The following is a 17368-nucleotide window of genomic DNA, read 5'->3' as shown; positions in this document are numbered from 1 at the left end:
GAGGCCGTAACCTCGAAGCCTCTTGGGACTTGTAGTCCACAACTCCGGGAGGTTTTTCAGGTCTCTCCTTTTTCTAGTGTTTACTTCACTTTTTAATATGGTGTCTCATGGAGTGTCCACAGCAACCCCGGAAGAGAGGGACCTACCGTAACACCTCCAGCATCCCCGCCAGGGTCCTAACCTTAGGTTTCGGCATATCTAAACTGCTCTGCTCTTGCTGCTTCCTATCTTGGAAATGACAGCTCAGATTCTCTTGTTCAGATAGATGCCCCGTGGCTCCCCAGTCCCCCAAGGATCCAGTCTCATCCGCTTGGCCCCGAATTTTGAGAACCTCTGGCTTCTTTCACCTACCTTTTATCCTGACCCCTGGGTCTAATCCTTTTCCCCTTTGGGCCCTCTCAGGCCCTGCTACGTCTTTTAGGAAGACTTCTTGGACTACATTCTTCCCAAGTCCAAGCCAGGCGAAATTTCCTCCGGGCTCCCACAGCCCTTATGATCCTCCTCTCAGACCTGACTCCGCTCTCTCCAAACTGCCTGGGTACAAACCAAGTGCCCCTCCCTTGCCCACCAGACAAGGACCCGGCACCCAGTACATAGAAAGTACCCCATAGTACTAAGTGGAAGCTACTGAGTAGTAGTACTCCAACAACGCAGCAAAGGAGAAAGAAGCACCTCATTTTGTGGGAGCCAAATGAGCCTCAGAAAGTTAAGGCCTTGCTCAAGGTCACACAACCCATCCCCAAGGAGCGGGAGGATTCAAACCCTTAACTCCCCACCAGCCTTCCCAGACCTGTGAAAAATGATGACATATATAAGACAAATGGAAATTTGAACATTTATTAGACAATATTAAGGAATTGTTAACCACTTTTTAGATGTGAAAAGTTTTGTGATTATGTTTTAAAGAGCCCTTTTCTTGGAGAGATGCATTCTGAAATACAAAAAAAATAACCCAATGCCTGAGATTTGCTGCCATATAACACAGGGGGAAGGTGGGTTGTGGGTAATTGGTGGTCAGAGCTGTGTACTGAGTACACAGGGTTCACTGTAGACTACTGCCGTATGTTCGAAATTCTTCCCAATTCAATAGCGTGGAAAGGGACTAGGCAAGGTCTGACTTCCTACTCCCACTCTCAGTCCAACCCCAGACTCCTCCCCCGGGGGCGATTCCACAACTTGAGGGGCGCTCATGTCTGAGTTGTCCCGGCTCCCCACAAAAACAACGGCAGGAGAGGTCCCAGGACAGAGAGATGCTCTAATGGGGGTCCTGCCGGCCGCTTCGCGATCCTCAGTGGCTCAGCGACTTGCGGCCTTTGTGCATGCGGCGAAGGATGACCTGGATGCCGGACGGTGTGCTCAGGCGCCGGATCCAGCCGTGTTTGTGTTTGCGTTTGATGTTGCTCGGCTGATACTCATTTCCACGCGCCTTTCCCCGGTTCTGCTGTGTGGCGAGGAGTCCCCAAGCGTCGGGGAGCCCAAGCCAGGCGCGGGGCTGGAGCCACCTGCGGGGGTAAGAGAGATGGCGAGGAAGGTCAGAGGGGGCGCTCTGTGACTTGGGCGTGACGCTCAACCACTCTGAGCCTCGGCTCCCTTATCCGTGCCAGGACGGAGCCCCGTTGCAAGAAGCACTCCATCAAGGCTCAAGGCGTTGGCAAGTCCTGTTGTCAGTAAACAGTTGACACCAGCCCCGACACCGCCCTTCTTTCCAGATTTGGGGAAGGGTCCCCGTGAGGACTCACCTGACGCGACCCAACTGGCGACCTACGGATCCGATCAAGAAAGCCATGTCCAGCCGCCGGTCGCGACGTCTCCACGCCGGCTATTCCAAAGCGAATAGGCTCTGCCCGGGCGGTACAAAACCTTCTGGGAAATGTAGTTTCTCCTAGCGCAGAGGCCACATGGCCTCCGGGTCCTCCTGGAGTGGTAGTTCTGCGCTTGCGTCTCATCTGCGGGAGCGTCCAGTCCTTACTGGCAAGGGAGTGTAGTTCCTCATGTGGACCAGAAGGCGGCAGGCGAACGGCACCTCTCTGGCACGCGCGTGCGTACAAGACGTTGTGTCCCGGGGTCCGCTGGGAGCTGTGGTTCCTTCGCTTGTCGACGGGCAGAGGGTGCCCGGAGGTGACCGTGGCGCAGCTGGTGGCAGCCTCAGGAAACGGCTGGTTGGTCCTCCTTCCCCCAGCAGGAGGCAGGCAGATGGCACACAGCTGGCTGGCAGCTTTTCTCTGGACCCAGCCAAGTCTCTGTTCCTTGGCGGGGAGCCCAGGAGACCTAAGTTGGAGTTGCCTGGATGTCCTTGGGGTGGTCCCTGCTCCTTTCGGGGATTCAGTTTCTCAATCTAAAACTCACGTGTTTCAAGCTTGCCCTTGGTGGTACCTCCATTCTGGCCCTAGAAAAATCTTTCTAATGCTCAGATCTGGGCCTCACAGTCTCTGTGGTGCTCGTTGCGCCAGGGAAAATATTCAGCTCCCCTGGCAAGCATATGACGCCCTCCATACACACACACACACACACCCCCTCTAAATTTCAGCCACATCCGCCTATGCCTGATGCTCTCCTATTCATCCCCCCCACCCCGCAATTCACTTTTAAAATCCTCGGATATTGTCCTCTCCCCCAGCCCCATCCCTCCCTTCGGCCCAACCATGTCTCCATATGACTCTCCCCAGACTCCCCCAAAAGCCCAGGGGCTCCACAAGGGCGAGGCTTGTGGCTGAGTCCCTGCAGGCACCCCAGATCTCCCAGCTCGGCGCGGGGCGGGGGGGGGGGGGGGAGAAGGGGAGTTTTTACTGCATGAATCAACTGTAGTCTCCCAGGAGCTCTCTGAGTGGGCAAGAGTGGGAGGTGGGACCTAATCCAGCTCTGGCAGCAAATTCCAGGAGATGGGAGTGGGCAAGGAATGGTTAACCCCTTGTCCTCTGAAGCCCATCCTACCTGCACCATCACTTAGCAAAACTGTACAGTATTATACTACTAAACCAGTACAATAATAATGTCAATAATGTATTGAACACATCATTCTGGGTGTTTTTACCTGCATAGCAAACTCATGAGGGGATTAATTTCATGGAGAAATAAGTGGAGTCTCAAGAGAAGTGGCTTGCCCAAGGTCACACATCAACAAAGGGCAGAGGCTGGATGTGAACCTTGGGATCTCTGACTCCAGCTGGGACCATCGAGTCACCGGTTAGGTTGGCCAACGGTTAAACTGGCCTGTCTGTGAAACTCCAGTTCCCTAATTACTCATAGCTTCAAGTTGTCCGCTTAAAGGTTTAACGAATAACAATTTCCAGGACTTGATATCACACAGCCGTGGTTTTAAGTCCCACCTCTGCCCCGCAGCCCCCCAGCTTGCCTTGTGACTTTGTGCCCTTTATGAGCCTCAGTTTCCCCACCCAGAATTGGAAAGATCTGGGAGTCCCTAGAACGGAAAGGTCAGCACAGATAGAGGACCACGGGGGCCCCATTTGGAGGGTACAGGGCTGTTCGGAGGCAGGGGCTAGACGAGGGGATCCTATTCACAGTAAAGGGCTCCCGCTGCTGCCTCCTCGGAGCTCCACAGACCCCAGTTTGGGACCCCTTCTCGGCCCTGGGCCAGGCCTAATTCCTCCCTCCTCCTCGATAAACCCCTGAAGGGGGTGGGGCTGCTGCTTCCTGAGCCCGCCTTCATCCCGGAGATACCGCCTATGATTGGTAGTCTAACTAGGCCAGGTCATTTCTTAGCTCTGATTGGTCTAGACACCTGTCCGTCGGCATACAGCCCCTCCCCCCGGGGAGAGACTTAAAGGGCCGGCTCTCTCGGCGGCCGCGGGATGCCCCCGCGCTGACCGCCGTGGGCCCGAGCCCGCCCGCGTAGACGCGCCTGGGCCGACCCCGTGCCACCATGTAAAACGGCGACGCAGGCGGACGCTGGCTTCTCCGCCTGGGACCCCTCCGCCCAGCCCCGGGCTCCAGGGCCCTCGATGAGGTGAGCGGGGAGTGGGCTCTGGAAAGGGGACATCGAGGTCCCCGGGGCTTCCACTTCGGAAGGGGGTGTGCACAAAGCCAGTGCTCGGGCTCTTAGGAAACCGCGGAGCCCCAGTGGCTTCGACCCCGCCGCAGGGCTTACTAACACCTGAGAGGCAGGGATCTGGCTCTGGGGAGGGGACCTGGCGTGGCGCATCTGCGTCCCCCTCCGCAATCCGGGGTTGGGATTCCACTGGAGGGGGGGCGCGACCTGCTTCCCCTCTATCAGCAAGTACGGGCCATCGGAGGCCGTGCCTTCCGCTAGTCTTATCCCCGTGGCGCGCAGGACGGGGACGGGGGAGGGGTTGGTCCCATCTCCAGGCCCTAGACAATGGGGGTGCACTGCACGGGTATCCCCCTTGAGTTATGTAACTGCCTGTGGTTGCCATGGACACGGGGGGGGTGGCCCAGAGAGCAGGCTAGAGGACCGGAGGCCCCCAGGGAGGGCTTTACCTTTTCCATCCTCTTCTCCACCTTTGGGGATTGTGTGTCAGACCCCCGGAAGCCGGGGTACTGACGAGGGAACAGACTGTCTGGGCTTCAGCTTTTCCGTCTGTGATATAGACCCAGTGTGGGTCTTGCGGAGCTGGACAAGGCCTTCTGGAGCTCAGTCCCTAACCCACTCCCTCAGGGCCTCACCTTTCAGGAGCCAGGTTCAGAGGCCTGGATGGAGGCTCGTTGGAATCTGCACCTTTTTAGATGCCTTCAGAGGCAGTCAGAATGTGCCCAGTTTGTGAAAGTAAGTTAATGAGAATGTGTGCATGGATGGATGGATGGATGGATGGATGGATGAATGAATGGGTTCTAGAAGCCATAGCTGCTATAACCCTGAGCTGGGGGGGGTCCTCATTTGCCGCAATATCCCCTCCTCCAAGAAGCAGCCCTGGACTATACCACCTTCCCTATGGAAACCTCTTGGGGTCAGCCATAGCCAGGTCCCTATCACTAGGATAGACTAGGATAGCCCAGGAGGGTGGCCGACCACCATGCAGGCACTGACTAGGTAGACAAAACATCTTGGTGCTTGGCTAGCTCTGGCCCTCCAAAAACTGAAGCCCAGAAGGGGCCTCCTGGTACAGCTTACCTGACCCAGGTGCAGGGATTGGGTGCTGTGGGGGTGGAGGGCTCCTCATGTAGATGGCCCCTGAGATGGCTGTGCCCCCACTTGCAGGACACACCATGCTGACCGGGGTGACCGATGGGATCTTCTGCTGCCTGCTAGGCGCGCCGCCCAACGCTGTGGGGCCTCTGGAGAGCGTGGAGTCCAGTGATGGCTACACCTTTGTGGAGGTCAAGCCTGGCCGGGTGCTGCGGGTGAAGCATGCTGGGCCTGCTCCAGCCCCCAACCCACCTCCACCACCGCCAGATGCTGCCCAGGGGGACCGGTCTGGCTTGGTCCGCTGTCAGCGCCGAATTACCGTGTACCGCAATGGGCGGTTACTGGTGGAGAACCTGGGCCGGGCACCTCGAGCTGACCTCCTACATGGGCAGAATGGCTCCGGGGAGCCGCCGGCCGCCCTAGAGGTGGAGCTGGCCGACCCAGCGGGCAGCGATGGCCGCTCGGGCTCAGGCAGTGCCGGGAGTGGCAGTGGTGGTCGCCGGCGGCGGGCCCGGCGCCCCAAGCGCACCATCCACATTGACTGTGAGAAGCGCATCACAAGCTGCAAAGGTGCCCAGGCCGACGTGGTGCTCTTTTTCATCCACGGTGTTGGCGGCTCCCTGGCCATCTGGAAGGAGCAGCTGGACTTCTTTGTGCGCCTGGGCTATGAGGTGGTGGCACCCGATCTGGCCGGTCACGGGGCCAGCTCGGCACCCCAGGTGGCCGCAGCCTACACCTTCTATGCGCTGGCGGAGGACATGCGTGCCATCTTCAAGCGTTATGCCAAGAAGCGAAACGTGCTCATCGGGCATTCCTACGGGTGAGCCAATGCCGGGGTGGGGATGGGAGTGAGAGGTGGGGGTCACAGGGACTGGACACCCGCTTGCCAAACGCTGACTTCTCTCCTTGAAAACTCTCATTAATGTCTATAACAAGATAGGGGTTCCCGCCACCACTGCTGTTGTTTCATACTCTTTTAAAGCAGTGTTTCTCAGTCCCAGCACTACTGACGTTTTGGATTAGGTCATTCCTCTCTTGGAGGGGCTTTCATGCTCACGGTAGGATGTTCAGCAGCATCTCTGGCCTCTCCCCACTGGTTGCCACCGGCACAATGGCCTGGTGATGGTCATGACAATCAAAAGTGTCTTCAAAAAAAAAAAAAAAGTGTCTTCAAATATTGCCACAGGTTCCCTGGCAGTCAGAATCATCCCAGACTGAGAACCACTATCTTTAAGTTCAAAAATCAGTTGCTCTGGAGATCCCAAGGCCTCTAAGGAAGGGCTAACTAGAATCCTGTAAAGTCTTTTTACAAGGCCACAGGTTGCTGTAATTCACTCCCACTTAAAGGGGCGATACATGATACCATCTAGCATTTAGGTGAGTGCCCACTGCATTGAAGACTGGGCCTGGGTGCCTGATTACTGCCAAGTGGTACTGCTCTCCTTTACCCAGGAGGAAAGGCAGGATCCTATCAGCTGGCGAGTTTGAGAACCACTGTTTTAGCGGTGTGGCCCATGCAATGAGACAAGAGAAAGAAATGTTACATATGTTTCTGAAAGAAAGGAAGCCAGGCTGGGAAGTAACATAGCTCCTATTTGTTTATATGATAACACCCCCCAAAAGTGGATGCTTATGCTAAATGTTTCCATCAATTAAATGAGCACCCATCTGTGGTAGTTCCTGTGACCTCATAACAATGCTATGAGGACAGCCCAGTTACTATTTCACAGATGTGGAGACGGAAGTTCAGCGAGGTTAGGCAATCTGCCCAAGGGCACACAGGGAGTCACTGGTACTGTTAAGTCCAACTGACTCTTGCTTGTATCGTGTTCCTCTTCACAGCTCGGGTTGGCAAATTTTTTCTTAATGGGCCTAGAAACTCTTAGGTTTATAGGACATATGGTCGTCTCTGTTGGAGCTTCACAACTCTACTGTCATAGCAAAAAAGTAGCCATAATTGTAAACAAATGGGTGTGGCTGTGTTCCAATAAAACTTTATTTACTAAATAACTTACAAATCTACCAAATGGTAAATTTTCTTTGCAAAAACAAATGGCTGGCCCACAGGCCATCGTTTGCCAAATGAACCCAGCTTTAGAGGGAATGAGGAGCTGGACTGTAGGGGCTCCTCAGACTGCACCTTTCCGCCCTGCATAAGGCAGGCTAATGTGCCATGCCCAGAGGCCGGAGACAGAGGATCCGTACAGGAAAGGGATGCACAGGAAACAGGGACCTTCTCTGGGAAACCAAAAAGTAGCAGTCTAATTGGATTGCTTTCTTAACACTTGGCAATAAGTAATTCTTACCCCTTTGGGGGTCATGGCGGCTTTGAGGATCTAATGAAAGTTCTGGGTTTGGATCTTCTCTCCAAAAAGAAGGGGAAAAAATCACTCTTAACACACACATAGTCTTATAGTTTGGGGGCGCTCAAGATGCCCCCCCACCCATCCCTCACTCCCATCCAGTGCCCGTGCGCCCCAGGGGAAGAATGTTGGCCTTCAAGGACCTGTCTCTGGGTGAGGGGAGGGCATTAACTCCCTCGCTGCCTGGATCCTGCTGACCGCCCCCCTCCAACCCTCCCCGCCCCCCACCTACCCACCGGCAGCGTCTCCTTCTGCACGTTCCTGGCACACGAGTACCCAGACCTGGTGCACAAGGTGATCATGATCAACGGCGGGGGCCCCACGGCACTGGAACCCAGCTTCTGTTCCATCTTCAACATGCCCACATGTGTCCTGCACTGCCTGTCGCCCTGCCTGGCTTGGAGCTTTCTCAAGTGAGTCACCCCGGCCCTGGGAGACCCTGGCATGTCTCCGAGTCGGGTGGGAGGGGAGGCTGTGTTGCTGCTGGGACGGGCATTGGAGGCGCCCCTGGTGGCCGAGCTGGCACGAGGCCTCCAGGAGTGCGTCCCCACCACCAGGGCTGGCTTCGCCCGCCAAGGAGCCAAAGAGAAGCAGCTACTGAAGGAGGGCAATGCGTTCAACGTGTCGTCCTTTGTCCTGAGAGCCATGATGAGCGGCCAGTACTGGCCTGAAGGTGACGAGGTCTACCACGCTGAGCTCACGGTGCCCGTCCTGCTCGTTCATGGCATGCACGACAAGTTTGTGCCAGTGGAGGAAGACCAGCGCATGGCCGAGGTAGGGCCTTGGCATCCGAGCCACCACACCCCCCTATATCCCCTGCGCACGCGCCCCAGTGCGATTCTGCCTTGTGCTTCAGCCCAGAGAAGGGAGAGCTTAGATTGAAAGTGCAATCCAGAACGAGGGGCTGCCCTGGGCAGGTGTTAGGATTGGGTGCGTTCCCCACTATGCATAAAAGGTGCTCTGCACAGCTGGGATTTGTGTAAGTGACCAGGGACACAATACATAATTCTGGGAGAGGGTGGACCAGGGGATCTTTAGATCAGAGGCTACCGAGACGGTGTCTTGGGATCCTCAGAGCTTGGCCTAGCTCTGGACCAGCAGTTTTTAACCAGCAAGGATTCTGATTCCGGGGGACATTGGAAATGTCTGCAGACTTTTTTGGTTGTCCTGAATGGGGAGGATGGGCTTCTGATATCTGGTGGGTGGAGGCCAGGGATGCTTTTCAGCACCCTATAGTGAGCAGAATGGCCCCACAGCAAAGAGTGTTCCCACCCCAAGTGTCAGTAATGCCAAGGTTGAGAAGCCTGGCACGAGAGACCTTGTCTTGGCATGAGAGACCTTGTCTTTCTATCTCAGTGATTCTCACCCAGCGGTGAATTTGCTCCCTAGGGATATTTGGCAATGTCTGGAGACATACTAAGTTGTCACACTGTGGGGCGGGGGGAGTGGGACACTGCTGCTGGCATCTGGTGGGTCAAGGCCAGGGATGCTGCTTAACATCCTACAGTATACTGGACAGCCCCCGCTACAGAGAATGATCCCGCCCTGTATGTCAGTAGTGCTGATTGAGAAATCCTGCTCTGGACATATTGTAGGCACGTCATAAATGTTGAATGAATATTGACTTGAGCTCCACTGGGGCAGCAGGCTATCCTCCAGCTTTCCCTTGGGTGGAAGTGGAGGGTTGAAGGGGTAGACCCCAGGAGGGACTTCCTAATGCTACAAGCCTGGTGTGGATGGGCTTGGGTGTCTCAGGGCAGCCTGGCCCCACGCAGCACCATTCTGCCTTTGCCACCCTGAACCTGTGCCCCCCGCAGATCCTGCTGCTGGCCTTCCTGAAGCTCATTGATGAAGGCAGCCACATGGTGATGCTGGAGTGTCCTGAGACGGTCAACACGCTGCTCCATGAATTCCTGCTCTGGGAGCCCGAGCCCTCGCCAAAGGCCCTGCCCGAGCCCCTGCCCGCGCTCCCAGAAGAGAAGAAGTAGCCGCTGGGCCGGGCGGGCATCGCTTGGTAAGCCGAGGAGCAGCTGGAGGAAGCCAGGAGCCGCCCCACGTCCGCAGCGCGGACCACCTGGGCGGGCTGTTCGCTCCGGTGGGCGGAGTCAGGTCAGGGAGACGCCCCCAGGCCAGCTGGGTAGGACGTGGCATTCTCGGGAGCCAAGTGGATACACCGCTCTCCGTTTCCATCCTGCCGGACCCATCGGTGTTTTGGGGCCGGAGCCGGAACCCCCGTGGAGGATGACCTTGTACAGAAGCCCCTGCCCCTCAACGCCACGGCCGAGGCAGGCCCCCCACCCCGCTCTCTGTCTTCCGTGTCAGCCGTGCTTGATCCCGGGACCCTCGGGGCCCCGCCTCATTGCCCGAGACCCTCCCCACCCCCCATATCTTGGCGCTGGGAGCTACTGTTGCCCAAGTGGGGGGGAGGGATAGGGGGGCTGGCGCCACCGAACCTGCACATCTCAACTTGTAACTCAATAAAAAGAAGTGACAATCTGAGTCTCCGGACCTGTGCTGGGTGACCGCAGGGCAGGGTGGTCCTGAGCCTCAGTTTCCCCGTCTGCAGACAGGGCTGATGCGGGCGCCACCCCCTCAGGGCTAACTTGCAGAGAAGTGAGAGCGTTGGCAGTCCAGGCTTGCTTCCTGAGTTCTCCCTCCCTCCTCAGAATACTGCTTGGGCAGTATTCCCAGAGCAGAGGCAGATGGTGAGCTCCCAGTCCCTGGAAGGCAGGAGTCTGTCCCGCTGAGGTTCATACAGGGGTTAAGGTGAGGATCAGTAGACGTTGCATGGGTCGGAGCAGCCATAATTGAGTGCCACCTGTATACAAAGCTCTGTGCCAAGTGCCTGACGCCATCGGTTCATTGAGTCCCTTTTATCCCATGCCACTCAGCAAGTCTGTACCTCTTACTATCCCATTGTGTCTTTCAACCTGGTTTAAGGTTGCTTTGGCCATGAAGATACTGTTTGTTTGTTTGCTTGCTTGCTTTAAGCCAAAGAATCTGCCTTTCTTGTCTGGCAGGATTTCCTGCCTACGGCCATGCTCTTACTCCTCTATATTTTCTAATGTATGTATCTCAAGGTACACCTGTGGTTTGTGTGAACGGTGCGGGGAGAGCACTGTCCCTTTAGTTACTGCATCTTTGGTCCTTCCCCACTGGTTTGTAAGCCCACCTTTAGTTTAGAAAGGAGTTCTCCTGGGGGCACTGTTTTCCACTAGCAAATTCTTTTTTCTTTTTTAAATTTAATTGATTTATTTGAGAGAGAGCGCATGCACATGAGGCGTGGGGCAGAGGGAGAGGGAGAAGCAGACTTCCCACTGAGCAGGGAGCCTGTCGCAGGACCTGAGCAGAAGTCAGACACTTAACCGAGTGAGCCACCAGGCACCCTCCATTAGCAAATTCTGGTGACATTTTTAATTGAGGCAACTGGGGGTGGGAGGAAGTGGGTGGAGCCCACTGGCATCTAGTGGGTGGAGCCAGGAGATGCTGCTCCTACCCCAAAAAATAATTTGACCTCAAATGTCAGGGTCCACATTGGGAAATCCTGTTAGATAAATCTCATCTCTTTTAGGTCATTTTTTGGGGGGGGAGTTTTCTCTGGATTCTTTCCCAGTGACTTCTTTGTGAATTCCTGGGCATGGGGCACACTTTTAATTGCTATCACTTTATCCAGAGAGTTGACGTCTGAGAGGAAAGGAAGTTCAGAGAAGTTTCCCCAGTTTGGTCAAAATGGTAGAAGCCAGGGGCGCCTGGGTGGGTCTGCCGGCTAAGCGTCACACTCTTCATTACAGTTCAGGTCATGATCTCAGGGTTGTGGGATCAGGCCCCCTGGGGGGCTCCCGCTCTACGAAGAGTCCACTTGAGATTCTCTCCCTCTGTCCCTCCCCCAGCTAATGCCCGCTGTCTCTCTAAATAAATAAAATCTTTTTAAAAATAAATAAATAAAATGGTAGAGCCCAGACCCACTCCCGAGGCCCGGCCCCTAATTACCATACCAGCCAGTCTCCAAAAGCGGCCAGGGGCTCAGCCTGGACGAATTGAGGCAGGGGAAACGTGCCGGGGGTTCCGTCCCGCTGCCCCCCCCCCCCCGCCCCCCTGCAGGACTTGGTTCACTAAGCCATGATGATGGGCAGATGGTCAACCCAATGAGGCGGCGGATCCACCCAAATCTCTAAATACACTAAACGCTTTGAAGAAGCAACTTCCAGAAAATAAAATGATCCCATCAACACCTCACCAGGATGGCAGCTTGGCATTTACTAAAGCTTTTCACATATGTGAAGTCTGAAATCGCACAGCATCACCAGGAAATCGCCGTTATTTATTGCATCTTATAGTGGAAGAAACAGTCTCAGAGAAGCAATCGAGAGCCCCGTTGCACAGCTATCCTGAAGAGGGCTGGTCGCTCACCCATACCCCAGTCGACCTCCTGGGTTCTGCCCACATGTCACCACACACAGTCTGCCCCTCGACGGCATCACGGCACCTCCCTTCCCCAAGAGATTTTCCACCTACAGGGCTCTGAGCCACACACTGTACTTCCTGCCTTTGTTTATTCCCGTCTCCACCATGACCCTCCCTGAGGTGGGAGTTGTCACTGTCCCCATTGCACAACTAAGGAAACTGAGCCTCAGAGACACAAGTTAGTGGTCCGAGGTCCCACAGCTGGGAAGCAGAGAAATCTGGCTCTTGCGTTTGGCCGTTTCCCCCCGGCCCATCCTACATGTGAGTCCCCTGCGTCTGGGAGATAAAAGTGGATTACACAGACAGGCCCAACCTGCCAAAGCACTAGCATGTTCTGAAGCACTGGAATGTTCCAAAGATCCTCTGGTTCCCTACTTGTTCTCCCATGTCGGGAGGCTCCGGAAGTTCCATCTGTAACAAAGTCCTCCCTCAGCTTGGGGGAAGATACACCGTATGCTGCGGGCCACCCCTCACCCCTGGCAGCCTTCTGGAGCGGGTAGGCTGCCTTCAGCAGGGGGCCGCCACCACATGCAAACACCCTGATCTCTACTCAGGCCGGAGGGCCAACTCCCCAGGACTCAGCCACGTGCCTGGATGTCCTGGGGCCGCAGCTCTCGCTCACCCTCAGCCAAGAAGACAAGGAGGGCGCGGTGCAGCAGATGCACCCCCAAGCGGCGGCGCCGGCTGGCCGGCCAGCCTGCCACGACTCCGTAGCAGTGGCCTTGTTTCTGGTTGGTCAGCATCCGGATCCCTGGAGAGAGGAAGGGTCAGGCATTATTGGAAACCGCTGGCAGATGTGACAGTGAACCCCCTGCATATTGCTCTTAATCAGGGACACACCAATAGAGCAAAATATGTACGCGTGCAGGTACATAGCTGGTGCTCAATAATTGCTCATTGGATGAATGCACAAACAGGTCTGAGAGGAAAGGGGTGAGGTAATCAGTGGATCAAGGGTTCCTCATGTGACCCCCGAGCAGGCACCTACCTAGAGCGTCCACAAGACACGCCTCTCGAGTATAAGCCTCCACAGCTACCACGTGTTGGAAGCAATGCAGGGAGACCACACCACGACCACTGGCCCAAATGTCCAAGATCTGGCGCACTTTGGGGCAGGCCTAGGGGGCCAGGGTGGGGTCAGGGGTCTGCCCTCCAATCCCCTCCTCCCTTCACCTCCCCATAGCCCAGCAGCCCCTGCCATGACCCTGATCGTTAGCCTCGCACCTGCTTTCCTGGCTGCCGATGGAGCCTGAGGGCCTCCCAGAGGTGAACATCTGGCCGGGCCCGTGTCCCTTTCCCCACATAGAAGATGGCACGGACAAAGGTCCGAAGGCGTTCAGCCGGGGTCAGTGAGAAGGCTCGGGCTGGCAGGTCCTGAGTCTCCCTGGATGAAGGGAGTTGCTCAGAGAGGAAGAAGTGATGAGAGCTGCCCTGAAGACAGTTTCTAAGTTCACAGAGCAACCAGAATCCATGTCCAGTAAGCCCCATTTTCTAAGGCAGAGAGTGGTGGATGCTCCATGGGGACACTCAGCAGCTTTGAACTGGGTCTAACCAACCTTTTATAGTTAAAGAAGCTGATGACTGGACAGGGCCAATCCCCCTTTTATTTTTTTATTTTTTTATTTTTTATTTTTATTTTTTTTTTAAGATTTTATTTATTTATTCGACAGAGATAGAGACAGCCAGTGAGAGAGGGAACACAAGCAGGGGGAGTGGGAGAGGAAGAAGCAGGCTCATAGTGGAGGAGCCTGATGTGGGGCTCGATCCCACAATGCTGGGATCACGCCCTGAGCCGAAGGCAGACGCTTAACCACTGTGCCACCCAGGCGCCCCCCAATCCCCCTTTTAAAGCTACAAAGCAAATAAGAACCAATCCCAGAATTTTCCAGCTTCCACCTCTGAGTCATCCCTGCCCCGAGTACCTGGGGTCCAACAGTAGATACGTGAAACTGGACTTCGTGACTCCCTCCCGCCACCTTCTCTTGGGATCTGGCCGCTTGAACTGCTGGGCAAGCACACCCTCATCTGTCTGGGCATCTGGGATACAGCCTGTCCGCAGGGCTTCGGCCAGCTCTGGGCTGTGCCCTGAAAAGTCTGAGCCCCAGGTGGGGGGGGGCAGGGGAGGACTGAGTCAAGGCAGACAGAAGAGGGGCTGTTCCCAGAGACAAAGAATAAAATAGGCAGGACTGAGAGACAGGGGTGTCCGGGAATTCCCGCAGGCTCGTCGGACTCTGGATGCCCCGAACAGACTAACCAGGAGCAGCACGGGCTTCTTCCAGCCGTTGGAGGTGGTATGGCCGAGTGAAGCGTGTGATGGGGCCGGGGCTCTCACCAAGTGCTCGGAGCCCTCGCAGCAGATCCAGGTCAGACACGGCAGGGACCAGAGGGCAGAAGCAAGAGGGGACAGGGTCCCTGACACCTGTGGAGCTCGCCTCATCCTCCGTCAGCCAGAGGGCAGCCACATCACTGTCGAGGGACACCTCTTCGTCTTTGAGGAAGGGGGTGTCGGGGAGTCCAGGCGGTGGTTCCCGAGGGGGGCTTTGGGCAGGGCTCCCATCAGGGAGGGATATGGGGGAGGGGGAGGCATCTGGAGAGGTCAGACTCAGGGCCCGCAGACAGGTATTTAGTTCTGCCTCCCTGTCTGCCCTGGCAGCTCGATGTACCAGCTGTGGGGTACCTGGAGACCTTGGCATCCTCTGGGAAGGTCGAATACCAGGCAGGACTCCCTGCTTGGCCTGGGATAATGACCCAGCCCAGGAGGAGGTATGCGGGGCTGGGTCTTCAGTTCCAGAAGCTTCAATTGCAGTGACAAAGGAGGTATCTGAGCTGTAGTTCCATTGTCCTGGGGGGGACTCCAAGCCACTATCCTCGTCAGCAATCTCAGGGGGGGCAAGGAGGCTGGGGAGTCTGGGGCTGGCCTCCAGGCCCATGTCCCTGCCAGCACTGCTGCCCAGTGCTATGGAGCCCGGCGTCACATTGGGAGGTCCAGAGGGCCTGGCGTCCAGCCCCTTTCCCCTGGGATCTGGGCCTAAAGTAAGGGATGGGAGTGAGTCAGAAAGGAGGAGTGAAAAGAGCCAGAGACAGAGATGGGGGCTGGATCAGGCAGAAATGGCAGCTGGAGGCGCAGGGAGGAGGGAAAGAGTCGGAGGCAGACAGCTACTGGAGACACTGCACTTGAGCCAGAGCCAGAGAGTAGACATCAGAGGGACACGCAAAGCTAGATCAGACGTTAAGCCCCCGAGGAGGCGCAGGCCCCACTCACCGTCAGGCTCGGGCTCAGGCTCCGGCTCCTGGCTCTCTGCCCGTGTCCGGGTCGAGGTCTTGGTCTGAGTCTGGAACTCCCGAAGGACGCGGGCGCAATCCTGGTGCCCCTGCTGCTTTGCCAGGTCCAGCGGTCGCAGTCCGTCCTGCGGCGGCGCGGTCAGCAGGGGGCACCCGAGATCCTCTTCCCTCCCTTCTTCCCTCCCTCCCTTGCTCCCTCCGGGTCCGCCCTGCCATTGCAGGCGCTGGGCTCCTACCTGGTCTCGCAGCGCGGGGTCCGCTCCGTGGCCCAGCAGTAGTTCCAGGCCACGGCGACAGCCCCAGGCGGCAGCCACGTGCAGCGGCGTCAGTGCCTCGACCGAACTGGGGCCGGAGCGGAGGAGGGGTCAGCAGAAGAGGGAATGTGATCTCCGCCTCTGCACCCCGGAACCTTGGCTCTCGGGCTCCTATCGCCACCCCACCGCCTGAGACACCATCCTTGGATCCTAGACACCACGCCCTCGGCCAGCCTCAAACCTCTGCTCTCTAAGCCTAGAGCTCTCACCTCCGGATCCGAACCTTTAATCTCTACTTGGCCCCAGCGCAACCTGACATCCCACCCTGCTTCTGGGACCCCCGCCCCCGCCCCCGGATCCTCAGGAACCGCCCCGAGATCTCCAAGGCCCACCCTTGAGCACCGAGTCTCCGCCCCTAGGCTTGGGATGCCCTCTCCAAGACTCCCAGTTCTCGCCCGCGGACTCGGGAGACGCCTCCCCTGCGCGGCTCAGCCCGCCCCGGGTCCAGGCCCCGCCTCACCGAGCGTTGGCGTCCCCGCCTCGGCGCAGCAGGACTTCGAGACAGCGCAGACCGCGCGGGTGCCGGGCTCCGGCCGCCAGGTGCAGGGCTGCCGCGCCATCCGCGAGCAGCAGGTTGGGGTCGGCGCCGCGGTTCAGCAGTTCCTCCACGGCCCTACGGACTAGGAGGTCAGAGTGGACCACGACCCTCCCCCCCCCCCGGCCCCCGGCCCGGTCCCCGCCCTCACCGCGGCTCCTCCTCCCGCAACGCTGCCCGAAGCTGCCGCGCCAGGTGGGCAGCCGCGTCCATGCGGGGGCTGTCCCGGAGCCCCGCTGCCCTGCCCGCCGAGTTCCAACTTCCCGCCGCGGCCTTGTGCGCACGCGCCCCCCCCCCCCCCCCCCCCGCCTCGGGTCCCAGCAGGCCCGCGCCGCGCGGTGTCCCCAGCCGAGCTGACCTACGTCGCGCCGGCGTCCACATCGGGGTTCGGGAGCTCTAGCGCCTGCGGGAGCCCGTGACACCGAGTGGCGCTCACGCAGGGCCTGGGGCCGCCGATAAGGCCCCGGGCGGGTGGAGGCCGCCGAGCGTGCCGTTATCTCATCTTAAAAGCGGGGAAACGCGAACTCACCCCGATAGAGGGGTGGAGCTGCTTCCCAGGACCACAGGTGCCCACAGGGCATCACGTCTCCTGGAACGTTTTGCCCAGGGGGCCTGCGTGGACGCGCACCGCCTCGATACCGTGTAAGGCTTCAATTAACAGCTCCCGCCTCCATCTCTGTGTTGCCCGTTTTCACTTCCCGGGGAAACTGGAGTCCACTACTTAGGAGCGCTGGGCCGCTGAGGGCCTTAATTCTCCCATCTGCGAAATGGGAGAATAATCCCTTCCAGGCTGGTGTGAAATGGAACGAGTTTCACCACAGGGGCCTGGCACATAGGTGCCCAATAAATGCTCATAGGGAGGAAAAGCTGTTGCTCAATAAAGCTGTTTCCGTTTTATAAGAATCTAGTCGCTAAACTTTTTTCACAATCGCTCATTATCCAGGAAGATAGCTGAATGGTAGACTGTTGTATTTGTCTCTGGTCTCCCTTCCTCTGGGGAAAAGCCATTCTATTTCCTGAAAGAGCTGTAACCCCTTCCCAGAGGAGGGGCTTGATCAAGTCCTCCTGGATCAGAGCAGCCCAGAACTCTGGCCCACCGCTGGCCCAATGTAAGGTTACCTGACGTAGGCAAGGCGAGTCGTATGGAGGTGTGGGGGCCCTCTCTTCACCTGGGCTGTAGTTTGAGGAGTGGTCAAGCCCTTTCCACGATTTAGGAGAAAAGCAGGACACGGTGAACACCAATTACGTGAGATGTTTCAGCCCACCCCAACAGCATCATTGCCTGAGCAACTGAATACAGCCAAGCCTG

At 57.2% G+C, this 17368-nt stretch overlaps 3 protein-coding genes across 3 annotated transcripts; 1 reads left to right on the top strand and 2 right to left on the bottom strand.

Annotated features, from left to right (window-relative positions):
- Positions 1-821: 821 nt before the first annotated feature.
- Positions 822-1845, bottom strand: MRPL34 (mitochondrial ribosomal protein L34). The gene is made up of 2 exons (XM_026500475.3): positions 1740-1845; positions 822-1502 (listed from the first exon to the last, which is right to left on the bottom strand). Exons 1-2 carry the CDS (start codon positions 1784-1786, stop codon positions 1289-1291), a joined length of 261 nt encoding a protein of 86 aa, XP_026356260.1. The 5' UTR covers positions 1787-1845; the 3' UTR covers positions 822-1288.
- A 1928-nt stretch (positions 1846-3773) lies between these two features.
- ABHD8 (abhydrolase domain containing 8) lies at positions 3774-9963 on the top strand. Its single transcript, XM_026500474.4, has 5 exons — positions 3774-3964; positions 5174-5921; positions 7707-7877; positions 8022-8238; positions 9282-9963. The coding sequence occupies exons 2-5, from the start codon at positions 5182-5184 to the stop codon at positions 9450-9452; spliced, it is 1299 nt and encodes a 432-aa protein (XP_026356259.1). The 5' UTR covers positions 3774-3964; positions 5174-5181; the 3' UTR covers positions 9453-9963.
- A 1803-nt stretch (positions 9964-11766) lies between these two features.
- ANKLE1 (ankyrin repeat and LEM domain containing 1) lies at positions 11767-16272 on the bottom strand. The gene is made up of 9 exons (XM_057311632.1): positions 16211-16272; positions 15985-16137; positions 15447-15552; positions 15191-15335; positions 14183-14956; positions 13851-14022; positions 13153-13312; positions 12917-13046; positions 11767-12679 (listed from the first exon to the last, which is right to left on the bottom strand). Exons 1-9 carry the CDS (start codon positions 16270-16272, stop codon positions 12507-12509), a joined length of 1875 nt encoding a protein of 624 aa, XP_057167615.1. The 3' UTR covers positions 11767-12506.
- Positions 16273-17368: the final 1096 nt, after the last annotated feature.

The sequence above is a fragment of the Ursus arctos genome, unplaced genomic scaffold (assembly GCF_023065955.2).
Source record: "Ursus arctos isolate Adak ecotype North America unplaced genomic scaffold, UrsArc2.0 scaffold_14, whole genome shotgun sequence".
Lineage (NCBI taxonomy): Eukaryota > Metazoa > Chordata > Mammalia > Carnivora > Ursidae > Ursus > Ursus arctos.
Note: the sequence above shows the minus strand (reverse complement) of the source record. Positions and strands in the feature narration are given on the sequence as shown.

Coding starts and splice junctions, on each gene's coding strand:
- ABHD8 (XM_026500474.4), top strand. CDS start 5,182: ATGCTGACCGGGGTGACCGATGGGATCTTCTGCTGCCTGCTAGGCGCG. Junction 5,922..7,706: donor CTCATCGGGCATTCCTACGG/GTGAGCCAATGC, acceptor ACCCACCGGCAG/CGTCTCCTTCTGCACGTTCC. Junction 8,239..9,281: donor AAGACCAGCGCATGGCCGAG/GTAGGGCCTTGG, acceptor TGCCCCCCGCAG/ATCCTGCTGCTGGCCTTCCT.
- MRPL34 (XM_026500475.3), bottom strand. CDS start 1,786: ATGGCTTTCTTGATCGGATCCGTAGGTCGCCAGTTGGGTCGCGTCAG. Junction 1,503..1,739: donor CGCCAGTTGGGTCGCGTCAG/GTGAGTCCTCAC, acceptor TTACCCCCGCAG/GTGGCTCCAGCCCCGCGCCT.
- ANKLE1 (XM_057311632.1), bottom strand. CDS start 16,272: ATGGACGCGGCTGCCCACCTGGCGCGGCAGCTTCGGGCAGCGTTGCGG. Junction 14,957..15,190: donor GCCTGAGCCCGAGCCTGACG/GTGAGTGGGGCC, acceptor CCCTTACTTTAG/GCCCAGATCCCAGGGGAAAG. Junction 12,680..12,916: donor GTGTCTTGTGGACGCTCTAG/GTAGGTGCCTGC, acceptor TCCTCTCTCCAG/GGATCCGGATGCTGACCAAC.